Raw genomic sequence first — 26,340 nt, 5'->3', positions numbered from 1 at the left:
CTCAAATTTGATCCATCTCTCAACAGTTTTAGTCCAGCCGCCTTCTCCTTTCAGCTTGTCCACACGGCAGCATTTGAAAGGTGTATTTCATGTTGCAATAAAAAAGAAATTAGGTTGCAACTTCTCTGAGCTCGTGTTTATGAGGTTCCCATAAATATTTTCTATCTAAACTCGTGTCAGTTCTAAAGCTGTTTCCTCCTATGGAGACAAACTTGAATTTCTGGAGCCAATATAATATTCACAGCATATACTTGAGATGCACAGCGCTCAAGGTTATTTTCAATAAATGTTTCAATGTTAAATCCGTCTCTGCATAAACTGAAAAAAAGAAAACTTTACATACAAGTGTGCATTTCTACTCAAGTAACAATAACCTCTGTGAATTGTAAGCTGCACAATCCAAGTCAAAAGGCACATTTTCTTCAAGTCAGACATTGATAAGTGTTTTATTTTTCCCAAAATCCAATTCGTTCCATTGCATGCATGTCATCAAACAAATAAACAATAATGTTTACCAAATGGCTTTGTTGTACAACATACCCGCTTATTAAAATGGCATCTCATTAGAAGCATTGAGCAGCCGTTTTACATGAGATTAATTGGGTTTTTTGAAAGCACTTTCTCCTCATTATCATTCTGTCTTGCAAATGGATTCACAGCAAAGGCAATGCATATTCATTTTACAGGAAGCTTGAAAATTGTTCAGAAATGAGCCAAAGGTGGAGCTGGGCTGGTGTGCAGACTTATGTTGAATAATAAACCACTAGAGCCTCTGCTCTGGAGGTGAACGAGAATGGCTGTCTGTAGAATATATTTGTGCTGGAAACACGACTCTCCCCTTCTGTAAAAAGGTTGCAGTTAATGTGCTTAAGCCTTTATTTGTGATAATTGTATCAGGCCTGATGTGATTTTAACTCATTATTATTTAGAATACAATTGTGTACGTTGTAAACATTTGTGAATTTTAGACTCAAAATGGTCAAAATGTTTGGTTTTTGTTTCGCATGAAGCCCAAAAAAGATTTGGATTCAAGGCATATTCTTGGATAGTTCTTTCACTATACAGGCATTAATAATGCAGACAGACAAGCTTTTAGTGGATTCTGATTTGCTTTTTCAAAAGGCAGGAGGAAATGTGCAGCATCCTTTCTTGATAGAGTAGGAGTTGCACTTTCATGATATGAGCGGGGTTGTTTCTGTCTCTCTCTCTCTCGTTGACATACTATTTTGTATGTGCAATGTGTATATTTCAACATCAGAGGAGCCCACTTGGTTTGAAAACCTGCCCGAGGCAGGGAACCAAACAAAAAGTTTTCCTTTTTGCCAAGTTATGGACACTTTTACCTGAGGCAAGATGAAGTACTTCAAAGGTAAAGGGCATCCTTTGTCAGCATCTCAAAATGACAGAAACAGATCCTCCTCAAGAGTAATTGTAGACAACTGCTGTTTAAAAAAACACTCCCATTGGCTCCACATTCATAAACAAGAGGCACAATTTGTCAGAACCATAATGCACATTTATATCATAGATGCTTGACCTCAGCAGGCTCGGTGAAGGCTCGTTGGTGGGAAAAGGTCATTTAATAATACTCTCTGTAAATTGTAGGAATTAACATGCTCACATGCATGTCACCATCCATCCATTCTCCAATTCAGGGTTGCAGTGGGGCTGGAGCCTATCCCAGCTACTATAGGGCAAGAAGCAGGATACATCCCGGACAGGTCCCCAGTCTGTCACAGAGCTAACAGACAGACAGAGAACCATTGGCACTCACTGCAGGGCCATTCAGATTCACCAATTAACCTAAGCCCACTCACTGCATGTCTTTGGACTATGGGAGGAAGCCAGAGTACCCACTCACACACGGATAGAACATGCAAACAGCACACAGAAACACCTTAGGGAGGTGGTGGATTAGAGCCCTGTTTGTATGATTGTAATACAATCATTGTATTACAATCATACAAACAACTGCACTGAGAATTTTAAATGCTCTTTTAACTGACAGGATGGCCTTCAACCTGAGTTGAAAAACAAAAGGAATCAGAGCTAGAAAATGTGCCAGTGTCTTCTTTGTGGAGACATCAATGTTTAGTGCTTTGCATAAATGTCACTGAACAGTAAAACTCATTAATTAAAGTGTAATTGTGTTACAGTTGGTTCGGTGCCTCGTTTACTTCGATCTGATTATAGCCATAAACTGCCACTATAGTTTCATATATGACTGACAAAAAGCTTTTGTGTTAGTGTGTAACAAGGGATGCAGTCAAACAGTCAACATTATGTTGAATCACACAGGACTTCGGGTTTCTTTCCTCACCCCCTTAGAGGTTTTGATGCATTTGAAGTCAAATGATAGAAATTAATAAGAGTGGCTCGACGATGACCATGCTTTTTCAGATTTCAAGAGAAACTAAATCTGGCAGGGGAAATGTAACATTTTTCCATATTATTTCACAGTTTTCCACTCTCCCTCTTTGTAGATTGGAAGAGCTGCGTCAGAATAGTGGCGAAAGGTGCTCTATGTAAGGATCGTTAAAGGCCTACAGAATCTGTATCAGGTTTTATGAGGGCCTGTAAGCTCATTTCTCTCAGCAGAAATGCCAGTGTTTTGCATAACCAAGGTTATAAAATGATGGGAAACAAAAGGTCTGAGGAATGACTGCAGGAATTTGCTGAACATTCTGCAATGTTGCTGTAGCACAAACAGGGTCGTTGAGGTTGAATGAGTACAGACACAAGTCCAAGAATTGCTAATTAATAGACTACATGTGCTCCTGGAAAGCCAGACAGCAAACACAGGCGGGTTAGCTGTACAATAATATACGTCTCACTTTTACATTTCCTTGGTAGAGAGAAATATGAATCTAACATTTAAAAATTGATATGTCTCATCTTTGTATCAAGTTTGAATCCTAATGCATTCTCAGTCTTCCATGCATATATTATAGCAGTATCGCTGATTCTCATGAAAAGGCCCTTTTTTCATCCATGAAACGTTTGTTTTTGATTACCAGCAGAGAAGCTCAGCAAGGGCTGCCCAGTCATGGGTATTGGAGATAAACGTCTTTTAGTGATTGGCACACACATCCCTCATCAAATATTCATGATGGAGACTTGGGAGAATTCAGAGGATGCAGGGATATGGGATATTCTCCCATCAGTCTAGCACTGGGATAGGTAGTCAATTGATCAACAGAGAGCTGCCTCCAGGAGAACTCTGTTATTCAAGACTGGTGAGGCTGGCAGGAAACATGTGCTTCTCTGCTCAGGTAATGTGCTGTTCATCTCACTTTCTGCTGGTTTTTCATTCTCTTGCTTTCAGGAGGAAAGAATTTGTGATTTGCAGGACTGTGGAGATTGCTTTTGAAGTTATAAATCTTTAAAGATTACAGATTTCTTGATTCATTCCTTGATAAACACCGCTGCGTCAGCCCACTGTAAGGGGTGATATTTTGCTTCCACAATCCACACAAGATGCAATTTACTCATTGTGACCATAACAGTGTTATCAACTGAAGAGCTATTAAAGATTTTATTAAAATGTTGAATTTTTACATCAAACTGCTTTCACTCCAAATGATGTTAGCTGCTTCAAATGTATCTGTATGCTCATTAAAAATGAACAAGTTCCCATCACCTTTAAAGCTGTGTTGATCACAGAGATTTGCTGTGATTTATTACTCGCTAGCTAATCCCGCAGTTGCTCAACAGAACATCAGTTAACAATGAGGAAGATGCTGGAACACTGCAGCCTTAATTAAACATGACTAGTACAACCTGGGGGTCATCTTGTAAGTCAAGGTCGCAATAAGCACTTTTTGGATGCTACACAAGCTGAAAAGGGAGAGCTAATATTGCCCATACAGTTGCTGCGGCTAATAGTTTAGCAAACAGTTATCACTTAAAATGACATTCTGCACCACTTCCTCTGTTTAGCTGTTTGTCATCGGCTAATTATAAATATATCTAATTCTCTAGCTTTGATGCTGTGTTATGGAGTGAGTGTACAAAGTGTAAGTACAGTAGAAAAGAAGAACCCTAAGAGTCTGACTGTGCAAGCACAAGATAAGACCAGTATTAGATGACTTCTGTTAAATGATATATGGCTGATATTTACGGTGGCCCTTAAAGGTCAAACGTATAGCTTAAGAAAACACCAGAACACAAAAGCACACAAAACACAACGGAAGTCACATAAAAAACAAAAGAAATAGAAAAATTGCACCACTGCACAGCAGAAGTGTCCCCAACGACACTGAAGAATCCTCCGCTTCTTTTAAGCGTGTCTCAGTGCAGTCTTTCATATGTTTTGGTTTCATCAGAGTGAGGTGATATTGCTTTACACACAATAGACACTACTGAGTCACACATTGATTAAAGCAGTGACGTCCATCTGCAGCTATTACAAATCACTGTGGGACTCCAGGTGATGCTGCTGTTTTGTGCAAACAGGGCTTATATGTTATGGGCACATTTTATGAGTCACAGCTGCAAGCCCTGTACTTAAATAGGCATAATTTTGTTGGTATATATTTCACAGAAGTTCATGAGCCCCCAATGTCAAGAGATAATTCAGCATCAATGGCCCATTTCCAAACACCTGATAACATCAATTCAGGTTTTACTACTCCAATTTGCACCTTAGGGAGGGAGTGGATGTTCACTCTATGTGACTCTGAGAATTTCAGTTGAGTTCTAGGATCCATTTCCTTAATGGTAACAACAGCTCCTGACTTAAATTGAAGGACAAGGATGTGGCTTTAAATTTACCTGAGTGATTAAATGCAAAAACCCAGTTGTGTGAGCTCACATTCGGCTCTTTGGCTCTCCACTATCTGCTTGACCAAAAGCCTCATTCTCTAAGAGCACTTCAATGTATGCGCTGTCATACTTGGTGAAAGTGGGCCATCTTATTGTGTCTCCAGTCCTTATTTCAACCTCTTTTGTTTTGAAAAGTCTGCCAGTGCCTCATCCTCCACTGCACTAAATGTGTAGGGGAAAGATAGTGCATTCTCATGTTATCTGCTGCTGGCCTATTGCCCCTTCAGCTATTTTCTCATTTCACAGATTTGACCAGGAGGTGACCTTGGTTTTTTAAGTGCTTTTAAGGCAGAGCCAAGTCTCCTTTTTGCTGTCTCCCAAATGGAGACAGAGAGAGGGGAGGAACGGGAGAGGGGGTTTCTTCCTGGTACTTTTTTTTTAAATGGCCGTTTTCCCTCTATTGTTTTCCATTCTCCGTCTTGCCCTTGGCACAGTCCAGTTTTTTTTGTTTTTAACAATAGACACGATGACAGGATGCTGTCGGCTAATTCACATGGGTCTGTGTTTTTAATGTAGAAAATGGCCTCAGGGGAGCAGCAGCATATGTTTATGACACATGACGTCAGGCACAGAGGATAGATGTGGAGTTTGAAGTCGAGATGCCGCACGGTCCATTAGTGGATTGCGGTATAACAAAGAACTAATTGAATATCTTTGCCCTGGAGAGAAATTCACAGTATCCAAATACTAATCATCTTGTGTTACAGATAGAGATACTACGTAATACTTGATATCAAAAATAAAACCAGTATGCAAGCGTCTGCATGTGTTCAGGGAGTGAACATATGTCAAGAGTGTTTTCTTGTGGAAATAAGCAGACAGTATCGCAGTCCTCCATTGCCATGCCTCCCAAGTGCACCTCTGACAGAGTGCTAATCTAGGTCAAAGTGCTAAGTGGTTAGAAGGGCCTAGGAGAGACCAAATTATTTCTCACACTTCACAGTCCTCTTTATGTTCACTGCCTCTGGAACCATAAAAAGCTTTTTCAAAATTCCCTCTAACCTTACATCCAGAATATACTTCAAATATACGCTGTTTAACGTAGCTTCAGTAGGAGCCATACATCATAAATCTGTGTATCACTGTAGAGTGTGAGTGCGTCTATGTCATGAAGCGTGTGTATGTTGCCACCTTATCAGCACATTACGCTCCTTGATTGCACTCAGTTTGTGTTTCGTGATAAATGCAGTCTCTCTTTCACAGTGCTGCTAAAGTTAAGGGATGGCTGCACAGAGATGGCACAAGTGGATTGAAAGCTATAAAATTATGAGACGCCTCTTCTCCATCCAGTAAAATAAATAATTTAAACAAAATATATATGGACCGATCTGATGAGGCTCTGCACAATCACATTTCACTTACGGACCATGAATAATCTGCACAGTTGTACCGCGGCAGAGCGAGTGCCAGAGCTGTTTGTTCAGACTGTTTTGATGCTTGATTGCTCTGAAGCTAGCATCAATGGGATGCGCATGCTTAACATTTCATGAGAATGTATTCGAGTAGCTTGCGCCACCTGTGCCAGTGCTGATGAATTGAAAGCCTTTACTGGCGTCTCCAACACATACTGGAACTAGAACAATGGACTGGCCTCTCACTGTGTGAGCTTACAGAGGCAAGAACACGAGGGTGGGTGTGCGAGGGCTGGTGGGGGTCTTGGTGGAGGCTGGAAATATTCTAGTGTCAGAGCACCTGACAGGACGACGAGCTGAGACCATTTGGGGTTTTTAAAGCATCATGGCTTGTCTTGCACACCATCTCCTTATGAGGGAACAGCTGGAAGTGCCATTGTCACTGGTCTGCATGTTTCTCCCACGAGGGCCACGGCGGTGGTAGCAGTGGCAGTCGGTGGTGGTGGGGGAGGGTGGCACACTTGGACAGTATGTCCACGGGGAATGCATCACATTCAGCACTCACTCTCCCCTCTGCTGCCACCGCAATACTCAACCCCCCCCCCCCCCCCCCCATTAGAGTGAGTGAGCTCAGGCTGCTGACAGCAGTGACAGGCCCAGCACAGGGAGACAATGGGGGGAGGGTAGTGCTGCCTCTGTGCTGGGGTGTTACATCTGTTTGGATCCTTGGCATAGCAGCCTGTCCTCTGGAGTTTGATGCAACCGGGATGGGCAAAGCGAACCGTCTGACTCGGTTTTATGATCAGAAATCTGCTTGGCAGTTTACAGAGGGAATATAGGAGTGTTCTCCCTTTGGAAGAATACCTTTGTGGAGATGACAGGTTGTCAAACGTGATTGGCTGCTGTGATACGCAGGGTTTGTTGGAATTACATTGTGCATCTCGATAATTAAGACCATTTCTGTGTTTCCCTAACAGCCGTGGCTCTCTGACAAGGGTCTGTGGACTTTGTAGATGACAGATTCCTTTCTCTGGCATGCTGCGAGAATGCAGTAATTGGTAAACTGTTTGACCAGTTAGATTAAGAAAAGACTCATTTCATAATAAACAGATTTATTATTCCACTGCATGCCACAATTTTGTTATCAACAAAAGCCTCTGTTACTCTCGGCTTTTTATCGAGAACGAAAATCCATTGAAAGTGGCTGAAGGCCTGACACAAAGCAACTGCTGAATACCTGCAAATCTCCCGGCTTAATTGATTATTTGTGCAGAGCTGTATATCTGCAAGGTGCAGGATACCCAGGGGAAATAATGTAAAACAGATAACAAGATGAAATGTGGGAGAATTGCTTTCTGCTGCCCATTTTATTAATCTGTTCCCCTTTTCTTATTCACAATAAGTTTCCCATTTAGGTTTTCCCATTACAGAAATGCTTCTTCACTCTTCTAAAAACGTGGCCTAAATTGAATGTTGAAAGTTGATTCAAGCTGGCAAGAAATGTGTTTGTTAAGAGGTTATTTTGATTTTTGAATAGCACATGGAGGGGCTCACTGCTGTGTGTACCTGAGATTCCCAGAGGAGAACATTTTATTTTCAAATCTCTTCTTCATTATTCGGCCTTTTCCCAGTTCGCTGCCTGCATTCAAAAAAATAAATTCATTAAGCTGATAGTATACAGCACTTTGGTCTACCAGGTGTGTTTTTAAAGTGCTATATAAATAAATAAATGATGATGATGATGATATACACCAACTATGTTTTTTTTTTTTAAAGCTATCCATTCAAATTATTTTCAAATTCAGGTTAGCAGGTGTTACGCTTCAACCAAGCTACGTGTCCTCCAAGGTGCAGTGGTATCGCCACAGTGGAAGTGACTTTGAAAAAACAACCTCCGGAAGATGGGATGTGAAATTACTGTGGAGCTCAACTCACGTTTGTGTCACTGCCGCTCTGCACCGTCCTATACCTTGTTTCATTTACTCCGGCCGAGCTGTTCGTTTTCCTTTCACAGCACTTGACAAAAAGAAAGTGGTATCGTTGGCATGCAGGACTGCTGCCACTCTGCACCAATCAAGCCACTGCAAATGGAGGAAGACATGAAAGCCTTTTGTTTTTGTTGTTTTTTCTCTAGTTTTTTTCTTTCTGTTTTTTTTTGCCATCATATCGAAAGCTTGGCATTAGAGCTGCACATCAGGCTGGACCACACAATTGCCTTCTTCGCGCGGGGCAGCTGCTTGATTTCCATTTGCAGTTGGCCTCTGTCAGATTTCACCATTAGAGGATGTGGAGGGTGGGGGACAATTTCTGAATAAGTCATGTCGTATGCACTGCCACAGAAACGTGGAGGACGTTGAGGATGAATGCAGAGATTGCTTGTCAAGGTAGTTTAAGTCTAGATACATGAAAAAAGGGATATTGCTTACGAAACATGTAATAGCTCACTTTAAAATTCTCGCCCTTCATGATATTGTTTCAACTAATAGAAGTGTTGCATAATGAATCTGTTATTTGTTATGTGTTTTTTTGTCTCTTTATTGTGGTAAATTTTACAATTTTTACTTAGACTGTGGATTATTATTATTATTAATAATATTAATATTATTATCCTCATTGAATAAATAAACCAGTTCCAGCCTATAAACCTTTAATATTACTCTCCATTAACTTCAGTGTATCGATGCTCCCATTCAGTCAAGATTCACTATATGCTCTCGATTGTTGAACATAAATTTTTCATCTTCATTTTGTGACCGGTCCACATTAGAGGTCTTCTCATAATTTTCCAAGCCCCTTGTTTACCATTTTTTCTTCCTCTGGTGCTCATCTTTCTGCACAACAACATAAGCTTCATAAGCTCGCTGTGACGTCAAAGATTGATGGGCGAAAGATTTCCAGCTGAGAGCCATTTCCAACCCCTAAGGCTCTGGTGTGATACAACCAGGTGATAGTTTCCTCGGAGGATTTTTGAAGGGGCATATTTTCTATCTTATCTCATCCAGGAGCAACCGAAGCATCGATCTTAAAGGATTTTTGCAGACTGCTTGTTATAGAATACAAAGCAAAGTATGCTGAACAAAAATTACAAGGCTTGAGAAGTTTTGATCACGCTGAGCATTTAGTGGCCTAATGCCTAAATCAAATTTGGGAGGTCTTTACGGCCAGAGTGCTTGGCTTTTGTGACAGTTTTGTTGCCACCGAGCCCTTTATGCCTGTGTAACAGGATTTAACTTCTTATTGAGAGCACGGTTTTCAAAAGGCGTTTGGGACAGGCAGTTGATGCGACTTCAGTGCACAACGCACTGCTAGGCAAAAGCAAGCAGAGGGGCGGTATTGTGGTTTATTTGGTCCAGTTCACACACAGCGCATAATGGATATTTAACAGCCCCAGCTTGCTGGAAGTATACTGTGTCCCAAAATGGTGCTGGGGACATCCGAGGGGCTGTGTGACTGCCAGGATGACACACCCATTAAAATACACTTAGTGCATTTCACTGCTGCAGCTCCACTCTGGATTCATGCCACAAGAATAAACACAACAAGCCGCACATCCCACCCACTTGTTATTGGAAGCTATCGGTGAATTCATACAGCATGCTAGCGTATACCTGGTCTATGTTCTAGCGTATTCTCAGAGTAAGGAGGTGACACTGTTTTAGATGTTCTGCTGTATAAAATAAAATAAAATAAAACAAAGAAGTGAAATCTAGGGTAGCAGAAGTGAGCATGTTTCCCAGCTGTGCCTGTGGCAGGAGGAGGATCTCATCCTCTTCCTGCTCTGAGACCATACTGAATTATTGAAATAAGAGGCGCCTTTCTTTGTCTTGTAACTTGATGACAGACACTCAAGTCTCCATCCAGAGGCATAAACTCCTCCCCAACATTGGAATAGAAAGTTGTCTAATTGTAGCGTTCACACGGGATTGTGCAAAGAATTTAATTTGATTTAATTGTATGCAAAACGTCCCAACACAGCTTATGTTTGTGCAGATATCGAAAGATCTGCTGCTGATTTCTCACTAAGGAGGTTCTAAGAAGAAAAGAGAGTTACCTGAGCTGTGCCGTCAGGAGGACTCTTGTACTTGTAGCCATCAGCTGAGATTTCTCCAGAGTCGGCCTAATGATTCTTCTCATCATCGTGTTCCACTCAGCTTCCTCACACAATATGCAAGCTGTTTTGCATCAACCGTAGTTCTGCACGGTTATACAAGATGCATTTCAGACAGCTAGCATATTCCTTTCAGATATTATCTGTACTGCAGTAGCTCATGAAGCGTTCATGAAGATTGCAATTCCTCTTTTTGCAGATAAAATATTAACTCAGGTGTTCAGACTGCATATATTAGAGAAATATCTAGCAAAATGTTTCTTATGTGTTAAAAGATATCGCCCCCTGCAACTCAGACTGAACTGATTACAGTTCATTCAATAATATCTCAAGATGTGGTCTTACTAGAAGGATGGTGTGCTGCTGCAGCTCAAACAGCACAGTTTGTTAATCTGTAATGACGTCATAACCAAGCAGTTCACAACAAATGCAGATGTGTTCATCCACATCAGTGTTTTATATATAAACTTATATATAAAAAATAAGGAAATTTGTGTTTGATGAGTTATTTCTTTGTTATAACGATGCTTTTTTGGCATCTTATACCATTTTCCTATACTATCCCACATTTGTGAGGAGAATGTATTTGTGGGCTGAGCAGCAGACTTGAGTTGCACCTTATATATGTGTGTGTATATATATATATATATGTCCATCATCCTATTCATGTAGCTGAAAGACAGCACAGAGGCACTAATCATGGCAGCACAAGAACAAGCTCTGAGTACAAGATCCATAGAGGCTGGGGTCTATCACACCAGGCAAGACCCCAGGTGCAGGCTGTGTAAAGATGCCCCAGAGACAATCCAGCACATAACAGCAGGGTGCAAGATGCTAGCAGGCAAGGCATACATGGAACGCCATAACCAAGTGGCCGGCATAGTGTACAGGAACATCTGTGCCGAGTATAACCTGGAAGTCCCGAGGTCAAAATGGGAGATGCCCCCAAGGGTGGTGGAGAATGACCGAGCTAAGATCCTGTGGGACTTCCAGATACAGATGGACAAAATGGTGGTGGCTAACCAACCGGACATAGTGGTGGTAGACAAACAGAAGAAGACGGCCGTAGTGATCGATGTAGCGGTTCCGAATGACAGCAATATCAGGAAGAAGGAACACGAGAAGCTGGAGAAATACCAAGGGCTCAGAGAAGAGCTCGAGAGGATGTGGAGGGTGAAGGTAACGGTGGTCCCCGTGGTAATCGGAGCACTAGGTGCGGTGACTCCCAAGCTAGGCGAGTGGCTCCAGCAGATCCCGGGAATAACATCGGAGATCTCTGTCCAGAAGAGCGCAGTCCTGGGAACAGCTAAGATACTGCGCAGGACCCTCGAGCTCCCAGGCCTCTGGTAGAGGACCCGAGCTTGGAGAAGAAACCGCATTGTGGGTCCGGAGGGGCTGCGGGGTGTTTGTGTATATATATATAGTATATATATATATATTATATATATATATATGTATATATACAGATATATAGATAGATATAGAAATAGAAATCTTATATATTACGGATATACACAGTTTTTTGGCTGAACCACAGTGAGGTGAAAATTGCAGAGAACAGGCCGGACAGATATGTTAAATTTAGTTTTCAAGTGTGCAAAAAGAGGTATTGACTAGTCAAAACCCCAGTGAAGCTGACTCTTGGTGTGGGTGATTGATTTGTACGTGGTCATTGAACTGAGCTTAGAGGTAGTTTGTATTCTATTAGACATCTCGTGGGCTTTGCAACAAGGGAACAAAAGGGAATGCTGATGCCTAATTGCTGGCAAACAAAAGGACAGACACCACTTGCTTCATGTCTGTGGACTGTTACTTCTGCTGCCGCTGTTTATAGGCTTTTTCTCCCTCAGTAGGTTTCACTTGTACATGTGCTTTGAGAGCTTTCTGTTCCAGTTGTGACTGAAGCTAGTGTGTATGGCACTGTTCTAGCTGAAAGCTGTGTTTGATGTAGCTTTTATTTGTTGAATTGTTCATGTACCAACATTACACAAACTGTGTTCTGTATTTCTTGTACTATTAACGTCGGCAATAGAGAAATGCCACAATTCATACAACAAAACTGATTTGTTGAACGGAAAAATTGTGTGCGGAACAAGCAACACATAAGTATAACTTAAGCTTCTTAAAAGTCATATTTAGATATATATTAGATTTGATTGCACAGGTCTATAAATGGTGCTATATTGTGCTTCTCCTCTTCCTTCATAATCCCACTGTTGTCCTTGCACTGTTAGTAATAGTAGTTAAAATAGTAGTTAAAAGCAGACATTGAGAATGGCTTACAGGATTCAATAAAGATTGTGAATGTGAGTGCTTGCTTGGCGACCAAGGTCACCATTTCCCAGTCCATCATAGTACTAAAATAAAACCTAAAATGTCTTTATATAAAATTATAAGTTTTTGACCCGAAGCCTGTAGATAACTAGCAGTTATAATAAGTAATTGTAACAAGACAGACTGATAGATAGATGTATCTATAGCTTTTAAAGGATGAAGAAACTGTTTTGTGCATCACCATTAAAAATGATTCAGTTCCTGACGCGTCACTCTGGGAACCCATTGGCTAATCTGTTAACTCAGCAGATTTTGGGGGCTTTTGGGCCAGTGTATCCAATCAAGATTTGTTTTTTAAGTTCACTAGTTAATGTTTAGGAATTTATGATGCTATACACATGTGCTGCTTTAAGGGTGGCTGTAGCTCAGGAGGCAGAGCAGGTCATCCACTAATTGGAAGGTTGGTGGTTTGATCCCTGGCTGCTCCACTCTGCATGCAATTTGAACCCCAAGTTGCTCTCTGATGTGTGATTGTTAGATAGAAAGCACTTAGGTGTAGAAAAAATTGCTTTGGTGAATTTGGGAAGGTTGTATAAAGTGCTTTGAGTGCTATAGACGAACCAATCCATTTACTGCATGCAACCAAAGCTGCCTTAAATCTGATTGGTTAATTGAACAAAACCAACAATGATGTCCTTTGGATAAAAACCAGTAGTAGTACCAGTAACGCAGAACAGAAAATGCAGTGACAGTTCTAAAATGTTTTGACTTTTTGCCCTTTTTACAGATTCAGTACTTTTGAATTTTGCACTGACTTTACCTACGATGGGAAGGAAAAATATGTCATTGTAATTAATAGATTATTGAAAGTACTTATTTTTTTTGCAGCTTTAGAAAATACCTATGTACTGACTAGCTATGAAAAACCTTTCACCCATTTTGCTCTTTCTTCTTTTGCCCTTTGTGTCTTTTAATTTCTTTCTTTTATCGACCAGAAATCGGAAATAAAGAGACGTGATTGAAAATTGAATTTTCCTCTCCTCTTGAGTGATGGTGGCCTGTATTCTACAAACATTATTCCACTATGAAGGAGTTTGCTAGCTGATGAGAGCAGGCAGAAGCATTGTTTTCTTTGACCAAGAAAGCACTGAAATGTGTGCTGTCAGAAATGGCATGAGCCTTCATCACTGAAGACCTAAAAATAGATTAAAGGGGAACGGGTACTGAACAAATTTACTCTTCAGTGTATATTAATGTATTTGTGTACAATAAAAAAAACATTACCCATTACACTTGTGGGGGATAATAATACATGAAAGATGGTCTTATGTTGCTAAAATCTCACAACAGTCTGCTAAAGGCAAATTATCTGCAGAATCGTGGCTGATGAAATTCAAAGCATACACTTCTGTCTTGTGTGATGTGTTTTTGCTCATGTTTATTTCGTGCAGATCTCAGCAATACTGTGTAGAGCATGAGGCTGATGTGGAAATCCCTGGACAAGATGAGATGTCTGAGGAAACGCTCCACTATTCCCTTCCTCGGCTTCCTCATCACCTTCCTCCTCTTCCTGAACCTTTACATTGAAGATGGCTACGTGCTGGTTAGTCAATTGTTCTACGTATGCGCGTTTGCAGAAGTGTTTTTTACAGAGAATTAGACACTTTATGTTTGTATTTCTTCTGGATGTCTTCTTGATGCACACTTGACCACATTTCCAGACGTGCTTCCTGTTTGATGTGCAGTTGCTCTTTTGTAAGAGAGACATATTTAAATGTTAATGAGGTGGACACATTGAGATCATCTTTATGATTTATCATTTATTCATGATGCCAGCAACTCTTGTTGATCTCAGTATATTATCAGTGTTTGTTCTTTAAAATATTAAGGTGGTTTGCTTTTTCTCCTCACTGCCTGCAGGGGTTTAAACAAACCTTCTGAAATGGAGGTTTAGTTGTGTCATGTCAATAGATTTGATATCAATATAAAGAAAGAAATGTGTTTTCCGAGGCAACACTTGAGAAAATAGTGTTTTAAGCTACTTAGCTAAATTTGAATACTTGAAAAAATGTATATAATATGAAGTTTCACAACACAGGGGTATGTCTGCTGAGGATGAACTGCACAAAATAGTCAAATGGTCCTGGTCAAACACAGATTTGGGGCGTGTGAGGGGCTTCACTGTCAACTGCAATGTTTTTCATCAGTTTAAGGCTGTTTCAGTGGTTCTGTATGTTTAGAAGCCTTGTAAATTTTTACCCAGTACTGAAATGATCAGCAGTATCCTATTAAACACAAACCCTAATACACATACTATACATAGCTAGTTTTCTCAGCTATCCATCAACCTGGCTCTTCACAAAATGTATCTAGTTCTTCTTCTTCTGATCAGGAAAATAGGAAAATTGTTCTTTTAATTTTTGCACATAAAGAAGCTCAATTACAGGATAAAAGTACTGCTAGCTACTAAGCTATACACTTTAAAAACACCTTGAAGCAACTCTTGTTGTGATTTGGCGCTGTTGCGATTGTACATAAAATTGACTTGAACTGAATTTAAACCGAATACTCTGAAAATCAATAGATGTTAATGCATGTCATAGAGCTTCAATAATGATGGGAAATGGTTTCAGTCTTAAACTTTACAGGCTTTCCATGTTTTTTGCGGAAATGTTTAAATATGTATAATATGCCAAGACACAAATTTTTTACTTTTCATTTACTTGTCAAAAGAAACATCTGATGTCCACCTTATTTGATGCTGAGATGTGAAATACTTTATTTATTTGATAATTGGGAACTTTAATAATTTGCATAATTAGATTTTTTTTTTTCCAGATTTTTTTGTGTGCATCAGTTCATAATGTGTTTTTTTTTATGTTTTGCTCCAGGAAGGGGATAAAAGGCAGCTTAGGGAAACATCAGTCCACCCTTCAAGCTCAGAACGATACGTCCACACCTTCAGAGACCTGAGTAATTTCTCTGGATCCATCAACGTCACATATCGCTATCTCGCTGGTACCCCACTGAACCGCAAGAGTAAGTTTACTGTTTCTTTTTAATAGAAATTTACATTGAGTCTTTCATGGGCTGGGGCAAATTACAGTGAATTGTATTTGCAAGAAGAGGATGCAAAATTAAATTTAAAATCTGTGACATTGGGATTTAATGCATAGCAATAAACAGAAACTGCTCCACAGGGGCTTCTTTACCTCAACATTAAATTCTTCTTTAGTGCTTTGTGCTTTATTCACAAAGCTTTTATGTCTATTTTCCCTCATAGACAATAACTGTGTGCTGTTAAATAAGTGAGCACTGAGCACAATTGTTTATTCAGCAAAAATATTTAGAAAATGCTTTAGAAAAATACAAATGCATTTAAAAATTTGTATTACGTTTATTTTCTCAAATAATACTGGTGGACTTTGACATAGTTTGAATTCAAAGTGACTTTCAACTACGCTGGAACTTTGGTCATGTGATAAGGGCTGATTGTAAATAAAGATCAGCTGATGACCATTTGAAGGCTCAGGAAGCAACTAATAAGCAGACCTTGAAATAAATTTACTTAAACTCTAATTTCACGTTTACAATTTTAGGAGTATATTTTCTCAGACAGCGTTGAAACTTATGCAGTTCATCTGAAACCTGTCCTTTAAAGATGTTTTTGGAAATAGTGATCAAAGTTGACAGTCATATTTTTTATTCACAGAGTATCTCACCATCGGGCTCTCATCTGTCAAAAGAAAAAGAGGAAACTACCTCCTGGAAACGATCAAATCCATATTTGATCAGTCCAGTTACGAGGAACTGAAAGAGATTGTGGTTGTCGTCCATCTGGCGGACTTTGACCTGGTCTGGTGTGAGAACCTGGTGCAGGAAATCACCAGGAAGTTTGCACACCACATCATAGCTGGACGTCTCTTAGTAATCCAAGCTCCAGAGGAGTACTATCCGTCTCTGGACGGATTGAAAAGGAACTACAACGACCCAGAGGACAGGGTCCGTTTCCGCTCAAAGCAGAACGTGGACTACGCTTTCCTGCTCAACTTCTGCACAAACCTCTCCGACTTCTACATGATGTTAGAGGACGATGTGCGCTGCTCCAGGAACTTCCTGACGGCACTGAAGAAGGTGATCACCTCCAGAGAAGGTTCCTACTGGGTGATGTTGGAATTCTCCAAGCTGGGCTACATCGGGAAGCTGTATCACTCCAGAGACCTGCCGCGCCTGGCTCATTTCCTGCTCATGTTCTACCAGGAAATGCCCTGCGACTGGCTCCTCATCCACTTCAGAGGCCTGCTGGCACAGAAGGACGTGATCCGCTTCAAGCCTTCACTGTTCCAGCACATGGGCTACTACTCCTCTTATAAGGGTGCCGAGAACAAGCTGAAGGATGATGACTTTGAGGAAGACTCCATAGACATTCCCGACAACCCCCCCGCCAGCCTTTACACAAACATCAATGTCTTTGAAAACTATGACGCCACCAAGGCTTACAGCACAGTGGACGAATACTTTTGGGGAAAACCTCCCTCCACTGGAGATTTCTTTATTGTAGTCTTTAACAAATCTACCAAAATCAGTAAAATTAAGATTGTTACTGGGTCTGATGACCGGCAGAATGACATTCTTCATCACGGAGCTCTGGAAGTAGGAGAGAAATTAGTTGGGACTAAAAAAGGCAAACAGTGTTCCTCTTATATCACATTAGGAGAGTTTAAAAATGGCAACATTGAGGTCCATGACGTAGACCACAAAATAGCCTTTGACATTGAGTGTGTACGCATTGTGGTCACAGGCAGCCAGAAAGAATGGCTCATTATCAGAAGTATAAGTTTATGGACTACGCAACCCCCCAGCCAATGATGACTATACAGAGACTTTTAATATGTCATAAAGGCAAAGGTTTTTATTATTATTTAGTAATGTATGTATTTCCAGATTTATTTATTCATTTTATATGTATTTATTGATACTCGTTTTGATTGCCAAATCAATCTATAGTTTTTTACCTGCAAGTTGTACTCTTAGTGGAGCATCTTCACAGTCATTCTCAAGGACTGTTCAGCTGACCTCAAAGTGTTCATTAACACATGTTGAAGTGTTACAGGAGTTTATCCATTTCAGCTTTTGATAGCGATCCTTAATACACGGCTGGGTGATAATTCACTGTTATTGTTTAGCAGCTTTAAGTAATATCATGTCACAATGTTCTGATTGTTGGGTTTTTGTTTAGCTTTGTTTTGACTATTCTCCTGCCCAAAGGAAAATATGGTTTACAATTTCAGTATTTTGTTTCTGTAACAAAATCCCATGAAAAGACTAAAACATACTATTTTGTACTCTCTATCTCCAGTGTGATATACAGCATGTTGTTTCTCAGTGTCGTTAAGCTCAGTTATCCAAAATATCATTTTACCCTGTTTCTGCTCTTACATGGTTGCCAAAGCACTAAATACAAAATAATGTATATTTTGCTTACAGCGCCCAGCAGTAACAGCAGTGGAGTTTTTGGAAAGTTTTGAGAGATCGAGCAGAGTTTTTGTGTTGGCTTTTTTTTTTTTTTCATGGGATTTGTTGACAATAACAAAGTTGTGGGGAAATTCAGTTGAAAGTGTAGTCATTAAGAGTTTTTCTTCATACATTCACACATTTAATATGCTCAAAATGATAACTGTGAAAGACGAGCACCGCATTGAACACCGTCAAGGTCATAAATGCATGATTATGCGTCCATTTGGTGTACAGTATCATTCATATTTAATAACTGTCAAATTTTAGAAACTGTTGAGCTGATACTACGCTCAGTCATCACACCCACTCACCCATTAGTAATTCAAATAACTATATATTATTTAGGAATGTTTTTGAAAGCTTTTCAGGAAGGCACTTCATGTAAATGATGAACACAAATTTTATTTGTAGGACAGTGTACTACTGATGTGCTGCAGTTTTTTGTTTCGGAGTATTATGAAGTACTAATTTATAATTGAAGGACTTATTATTAAGTGTAACATGGTATTCTTTAAACAACCACCTTATTGAAAATCCTGTAGGGTTTTTTTGTTGTTTGTTTCTTTGTTTTTGTTTTTTTTATCATGGCGGACAATGAACTGGCAAAAGTGTAGCCCTTGGATTTCTCTCTGAGGATGTCCCCTCTTGACCCTTAATCATTTTCCAGCTCGAAATCTCATCAGGAAGTGTCAGAGGTCATTGTTGCCTTGAATATTCATCAAGTAACACCAGATTTCTCTGCTTTAAATATTCTTTCCTGTTTAATCGTCTTCTTAGTTACGGGTAAGGCAGATGTGTGACTGAGTTGAGCTCTTTTTCAAACACTGTATATCCTGTCAGCGCTGCTGACGGGAGAGCACTGTTTGTGTTCGCCCATCTTCTCCAAGAGCTGAGATTAGATTGCACAGTGAGAAATGGGCCAGGTCTGCTCATACGACTCTTTCTTTTTTTTTCCTTTCTTTTTTAACAACACAGTTTTCCTCCTAGTAAATTGGTCTGTGTTTGCCTCACTCTCTACACCAGCAAAACAACATCTTCCCTGGAGCTATAAGATCTCAATTCGTTCTTTCCCCAGTGCTGGGCTCTCACTCCTTCACTGTTTCTGCTCTTACATGGTTGCTTCTCCGTGATCTTTGATCTCTGTTCATACAGTTTCTTTTGGGGGAACTTGCTTGAGTTTCCCCTGAAGATGCTTTTGGGCTCATTGCTCAACATTGTTAAACAGCTAACCTTCTAAGAATTAAGCAGACACGTGGCATGTTAACTTATCATTGCCATGACACCCAAAGCAGTTCAGTACCATGCTTTAAAAGTAACCTTGTTGTCTGATCAGAATCTGCTATATGTCACATTAGTTTCTAAATTGAAGTGGTGGCAAGAAATGTTTACATTGTACCGATGTTCTTTAGGAACATGCAGCGCACGCAGGTCATCATTAAGCATGCTGGAACAGTTTTGTACAGCTTTGTTCCGCTTGTGTGATAGCCACCTGTTTCGTGTTTTCCCTCAAGGTCTTGTTCAGTGTTACAGATCGAGACCTTTCACAGATTGGCTTGTACTGCAATCTTGAAATTCTCCCTGAGCAAATCCCCCATGTACTATCTGAAATGAAATTAGAATGCCCACCACCTTACAATACGGCTTATTGTTTTTCCTCAACATTTCCCTGGGAAAACCACTATTCATTTTAGTAAATGATTCCAGGACCTGCATGGATCAGCTCCTTGGAGGGGATGTTGTTTGAATGGATGATGCTTGGAAGCACAATTTACATTGTGCTGTGTGTGTGTGTGTGGCATTCTTCGTGACACACATTGCGGTGCCAATTCAACCCAGTGTTACCTGCTTATTACCTGCCTATGAGCTATAAACACATGATGTTACCACAGGGCAGTTAGCTGTTGCACAAGTGGTAATGGATAGCTTTAATAAGCCTCATCTCCAAGCAGTGCAACCATGTTGTGAAGGTGATATTTCTGGAGAAGAAATTGCTGTCTGATCTTTATATGAAATAAGATGTCAGCTAAAAGTAGCCGCACACTGCAGAATTATGGACAGATTTACATCTTGAGGATCAACAAAGCCTGAATAAATTCCTCAAAAGAATATCAGCAAACTGCTGTGCAGAGCATTCTTTGCTATTGGCAATATGTTTGGAAACCTCAGTTCATACTATGGCCTTGGGTGAACCGCGTGAAAAGGATCCATTATACATTTGTCTTAATACTTAAAGGGCCCTTTAATTTTCTTAAGGTTGGAATTGTCTAAAATCAAAGAGTAACTGCATCAAACCTCACCGGACCTGTGAGGGAAAAAGCAGAACTTTATGATTCACCTGCAGGAAACTAACTATCTAAGTTGTTCAGTTATATTGGCTTTGAAGGTCTAGTCCCCAAAGCTCTGAGCAAATGATGACTGTGTGAACGTGATGTGTGGGAGTTATATGAAATGTGAGCTGTCTTCCAGTGGAGCATGTACAAAGTGCATGAACAAAAGCATTTTCAGTGGATAAAACAACTCCTTTTGTATGTAAGGATCTATGAATTATTGTTCAGCTTCTGCTAATGAAATTGTTCTGAGTCTGTACGTAGAAGCCTACCATTCACCAAGTTTGGAGTTGACATGCTGTATATTGTTAAGTGGAGCGGGTGTGTTAAGATGTTGTTTCTGTGTCTGTTTTACTTTCCATCGTTCTCTAATTGGTACTGTATTGTAAGATGACATATATTTTTTTATACATATCATTTCAAATGTTGTATTGTAAATGCTGTATTTAAAAATAAGTTAGATTAAACAAATGAATGCTTACTTTGTTGTGCACTGACTCCTAAAACACACCAGTAAGCTCAATGGATCACAACATACTGAATATATGTCTGCAGTGTGTCGGGGCGTGAATCGTTGCTTTGAAAGCCCAGCGGATAACTAAACAGCATTTACATGACTCTAAATCAAGAACTAGTTTTGCTTCAGTGTGAAGAACGACATTAAAAAAAGATCATACTCTTACAACATACATTTTCACTAAAACTAATAATTGACATTTGAAGTTTCTTTAAATTTGCAGCAAGAGCGAGCCTGCTTTACTCAGATGCAGTTGTAGCTTAAAGCAGAAAACATACATTATTCATTTCAATATTCATAAGCTTTCTGCTCTTTTTACTGCATACTTAATGAAAGTGTACAGATGATCCCAGAGAAATTGGGGGTGGTGTGTGAGGGGGTACTGTAACGTTTAAAGCTTTGTGCTCTTGGCCCATTGGTCAACACGAATGACATGTTTTCTGAAAATGCAGTCAGGCAAAAATGCATTCTGAAGCAAACAGTGTTGTTAAAGTGGGACTTTATACAGTCTAACATGCTGTATAAGTTTTATGGCCGGTGTAAATGGATACATAAGCCTCTGTACGGTAAGTGTCTGTTTAACATATGCCCAGTGCATTAAAAACAACACCATCTTTTTTTTTATATAAATATGGGCATTTTACAATTTACAGTGTTATCAGCAGTGTTATCTCCACTTAGTAGATATACATTTAATCTATTTAAACCCAACTCTTAGAACATTTTTATTTTGTAGAACGTTGTACAACAAAATGTACAAATTATGACAAAAAATAAAACTAATTAAATAAAGAAAAACTCCACTCCATGTTTGATTATATGAATGGGTGAATGAGGCATGTTGTATAGGGTGCCTTAGGGCTCAAGTACAGTAGAAATCTCCATATAAGAACCAGCCCATTTACCATTTACTATGGGAAAATAAACAGGTTTTCCAACAGCTATAAGATTAATTGCCAAGAAGCACTGTTGCAACGACAATGCAAGAAATGATCAACCCAACATAAATTCCTTTACTTTTTCTAAGTTCATATGAAGAGCCAAGATAATATCGTTCATTTTACACATTCCTAGGCCATAAAATGATACATCAGCACAATCTGCTAGAGCTGATTCTACTTTTTTATTATTTTTTTTATTAGTGAGTGACTTTAGAAACTAAATGTTTATGTATGTTTATACACATGCATACGCACAATAAAAAAAAAAATCAAGTTCAAAGTCCATTTCCCTTCACTTCAAACAGAGTTTAATTCATCAAATGAAGACAATCAGTGATCATCACTTGAACAAAATATGGAGGTGGCTGTCATGAACATATATTATCCCATATGTATGTTTTTTTTTTATGTATGTGTTGTTGGTTTTGGGTTTTTTTTTAACCAGAAATTAGTAATCTTAGAATTCAAGAGATCACATAATCAGAAGTGTCTCGGTAGCTGTAACCTAAATAAAGCTGAACTCCTGGAGAAAAAGCCACACAGGCATGTAAAGAACATGCAAACTGCACACAGAAGGAGGCTATCCTGGATCAAACTCTCTTGCTGTGAGGGAGCAGCAGCACTAACAGCTGAGCCACCATGCTGCTGTCAAGTTTAAAAAAACACGTTTAAAAAAGCATTCTTGGGGGATTTTCACTTTTCTGCAAGAATTCGATGAAACACGAGTGACAAGGTTATTTCCCAGCAGTGCGTGAGTGAATGAACATTTTATAAAGTTTTACAAAACCAAAATGAACAATGTCACTCTTATCTATAAAACCTTTCACTGAATCAGTGGGAGTCCATGAAGTTGGGAGATACAGGGAGTGCTTTTAAAATATAGAGAAGCATAACATATTAATTAGAAGGAGTGGAATAATTCTCACTGACAACTGGAGTTTATTTAATCAGGAACGTCAAACAATGCTAAAGATTTAGATTTCAAATTTGGATGCAAACTAACTTTTTTTTTATAGAGGAATGGTACAGAATCAATAAGTTCAATCACAAATATTAGGAGTTTCATGACATGTTTAATAAAGGAGTTGGGACTTGATAGCACTGGCCCTGTTTCAGAGCCTCTGAGTGTTTTGTCACAGTCGTCTCAGTCTCGCTCCATATGCTGCCCTTCAAAGTCATCCAGAACCAAATGAAAGGTAAGCATACATGACGACCCGGCACCCGAGAAACCACGGCTAATACACACCATGAAGGAGCCAGGGAGGCAAGTAAAAAACCAATATCCCACATAACAAGACCTGCGCTGTGCACAGTGGGAGACATCGGCCAATCAATGCTGTGGTTGCCATGGTGCTGCCAGCACGAACCTGCACAGGAGGAAAAACCCCACATGATATCAAACTGATATGGATTGTGTGGATTTCCTCATTTGCCTCTTGATCTGTCCTGCACTCTCTGGGAATTCAACATTGTAGATGGATTTTAATTCCACCTCACATGTCTATTAAGAAGCTGCAGCAATGTGTTCAGCAAATCAAAAGAACAATGGCTTGTTTGTTATTTTGGCTGCTTCTTCTCTTAAGGTGCAGATGCAATATGCTGTCATGCACACAGTAGTGCAGCATCAAAGCTTGTATATAGCTTTTGATTGGGTCCATTTTGTGCCTTGTGTTTTATGGAGCTCTTACAGCACAGACCCACGAGCCAGGTGCACTGGCTGAGGTTGGGCCAAGCTGGGGAAATGGTGGAGGAGAGATAAAAGACATATTGAGGAAGCTGAAAAGAAGTGTAATGAACAGGGAAATGGGCAAGTACGGGGGATTTGAAAGCATTGAATTTGAAGCAAAGCTTAAGGTAGAGAAACACAAAGCAGGCGCAGATGATGAATGACTCGTAATAACCTGGCTAGCAACCTGTGATTGTGTGCCTTTCAGTGATGGAGGAGTCCCCGAGCATTTTGGTGCTATCGTGTTGATGAGAAGCCAGTTACAATAGATGCTGAGATGCCTGAGCCAGCCTGTGCTGCTGGTTGTGGAATCAGAGTGCATTCCTAACAGCCAAAACTATGATGAAAACGGCTGAGGGTAAACAAAAAAAAAAAGATATGACGCATTTGATCATCTTTTGTTTTCAGATGGTGGAAAAGCGAAGCAATGAGAAGTAGAATCTATTTGTGCTGACTGGGGGCTTCAGCTTTCATCAGCAACTGTATGTAAACAGCAGTATACTGGTATTCTTAACATGAGGAGCACGGTTGAATGACGGCATGAATAGAAGGAGTGGTGGAATGCATTTATCTTGCATGTAAAGTTTCAGTGTACTCGTACTTTCTATGCTATAATACTTTTCACTATATTTTTGGATGCAAATATTTCACTTTCTGACCTCTGTGCAGATTATTCAGACCTAAAATTGCTGCTCTTACACTGAAGTTTGTATCCCAGTATCAGGTGGGTCTCACACTTTGGATATGACAGGGTAGCATTAGCAATTTATAGCCATGAGACTGTGCTGTTTATGTTGTTTTGAATAAAAATTTCCCAAATATCTTTCTCTGTCACACCAACCCTCTGCATATCCTCCCTCAATACATCTATGACTCTTCTCTGTGATCTTCCTATTTTCCTTCTGCCCAGCATCTCTATATTCAATATCCTTTGTCCAATATATCTACCATCCCTCCTCTGCACATATCCAAACCATCTCACTCTTGCTTCTCTAACTTTGTCTCCAAAGCTCAACCCTAGCTCTCCCTCTGATGCACCACTATTATCTTGTAAAACTTCCCTCTCACTCTTGCTTCTGTCCTTCTGTCACAAATCCCCTCTGACACTCGTCCTCACCCAGTCCACCCTGCCTGCACTCTCTTCTTTCACCTCTCTTTTTTGTAGTTGGTTTGGGTGGTTGACCCCAGGTATTTAAACGTATCTACCTTCATGACCTCTGCTCCTTGCATCTCCACTGTTAGTCTCATTCGCACACATGTATTCTGTCTTGCTTTGTTTCCTCTTATCTGCAGAGCATACCTCCACCTCTCCAGGTTCTCTCTCACCTTCTTTCTACTCTCAGTAAAAATCCCAAAGTCGGCTCCAAACCTCAGTACACAGAGACGCCTGCCTGAGTCTCATACTTTAATACTGTTAATATACAGTTTCATCCCGTGAGTTCTTTATGCAGTTCTCTGGAGGAGAGGAGTAGCTCTAGTTTTGTTGTTGTTTTTGATTTTTAAAGACTCGTTTATTTCTGCTGTGTATTTGACATGTCATCATGAGAGTCTGGAGTGGTTGATTTGCTTTTAGAGCAAACTTCAAGTGACCAGTTGAGGAACTGACTGTCACACATGGAGAAAAAAAAAAAAAGTAATGGCATATAACTGTGTAGGTCATGAGTTTAATTACATGGGCTAAGCCACAATCTCACTGCATAGATTATCCATTGCAAGGGCAGGCAACCTCAAGAAAATTCTTTTCATTTGCCGTCATGATGTTGAACATTAACCACGAACCCGCCCAGCAGAACACTGCGTGCTTCCCTTTAACAACTCCCATGGCATTTACAGGGTCTTCTTGAGGAGTGGAGATAAAAGGGACTGTGCTGCAGGCGCTGCTGGAGCCAGCTTCTGCCTCAAAGTGTATAGTCCCTACGGCGAATGAGAGTTTAATCGCTCCCAATTGCTTTGCTTCACAAAGGTGTGACCCCCCCGCACCCCTCCCGTCCCCCCTCTCCTGTTCCCACCACCACCCTCCCATCTGTCTCTCATTGTTGCCAGCGAATAAATCTTGCCGCAGGGAGATGTGCTGCTACTTTTCCTCAGTCTCCTCTTCCCTAAAACCTTCACTTTCAGTTTTGTAATGCTTTCATCCAACTGGGAACAGGGAAAGGAGTAATCAAAACAATTACCTAAGTCCCATTTCGTTTCATATGAGACTTGTCTTTTTTCATGTGAATTGTCTGCCAGGATGAAACAGGTTGTGTCTTGGGGACTTTTTGTGGAACATCACACAGGCAGCAGCTGTCACAACACAAGAACAGCTTCAGTGGCATGCTGGTTTTACCAGCAGGTTTATCACTTGGCTCTTTCGACAAACAATTACCAAAAACAAAATGAAAAAGAAGAAGTGCAAAAAAAATTCACTTTAGTTATCAGAAGACCTTCATGGTAGAACTTATAGCACTGTGTAGAAAACAGACAACGACAGTGCGCGTTTCACTATTATTACTTCTGGGGATTGTTATCTATTTTCTCAAATGATACAAAAAAAAGCTTCCTCAGTGACAAGCTTACCTCACAGTGTGCCTCATGATTAGCCAAACAGATGAGAAACAGGAAAAAAATAAATAAATTTTAAAAAAGCCAGGCAATATTTTGGCAGATCAACAGAGCTTTGACTTTGATGAGACAAAATGAGCTCACCACAAGATATAACATATTTCCTGGCCCTCCCCACTGCTCATATCTATCTACTACAGTAACTCTCAC

At 40.0% G+C, this 26,340-nt stretch overlaps 1 protein-coding gene across 3 annotated transcripts in view; it reads left to right on the top strand.

The window, feature by feature from the left end:
- The window catches only part of mgat4c (mgat4 family member C), a 120,315-nt gene extending 98,742 nt beyond the window's left edge, over nt 1-21,573 (top strand). For all 3 annotated transcript variants that reach the window (XM_040026503.1, XM_040026502.1, XM_040026501.1), the window contains 3 exons: nt 14,010-14,161; nt 15,450-15,597; nt 16,271-21,573. In XM_040026503.1, the coding sequence (XP_039882437.1) occupies nt 14,033-14,161; nt 15,450-15,597; nt 16,271-17,427 (1,434 nt within the window). In that variant the 5' untranslated portion in view covers nt 14,010-14,032 and the 3' untranslated portion in view covers nt 17,428-21,573. The remainder of the gene's footprint in view (nt 1-14,009; nt 14,162-15,449; nt 15,598-16,270) is intronic.
- The last annotated feature ends 4,767 nt before the right edge of the window (nt 21,574-26,340 follow it).

The sequence above is a fragment of the Simochromis diagramma genome, unplaced genomic scaffold (genome assembly GCF_900408965.1).
Source record: "Simochromis diagramma unplaced genomic scaffold, fSimDia1.1 OVJJ01000293.1, whole genome shotgun sequence".
Lineage (NCBI taxonomy): Eukaryota > Metazoa > Chordata > Actinopteri > Cichliformes > Cichlidae > Simochromis > Simochromis diagramma.
This window is presented reverse-complemented; position numbering and strand designations above follow the sequence as displayed.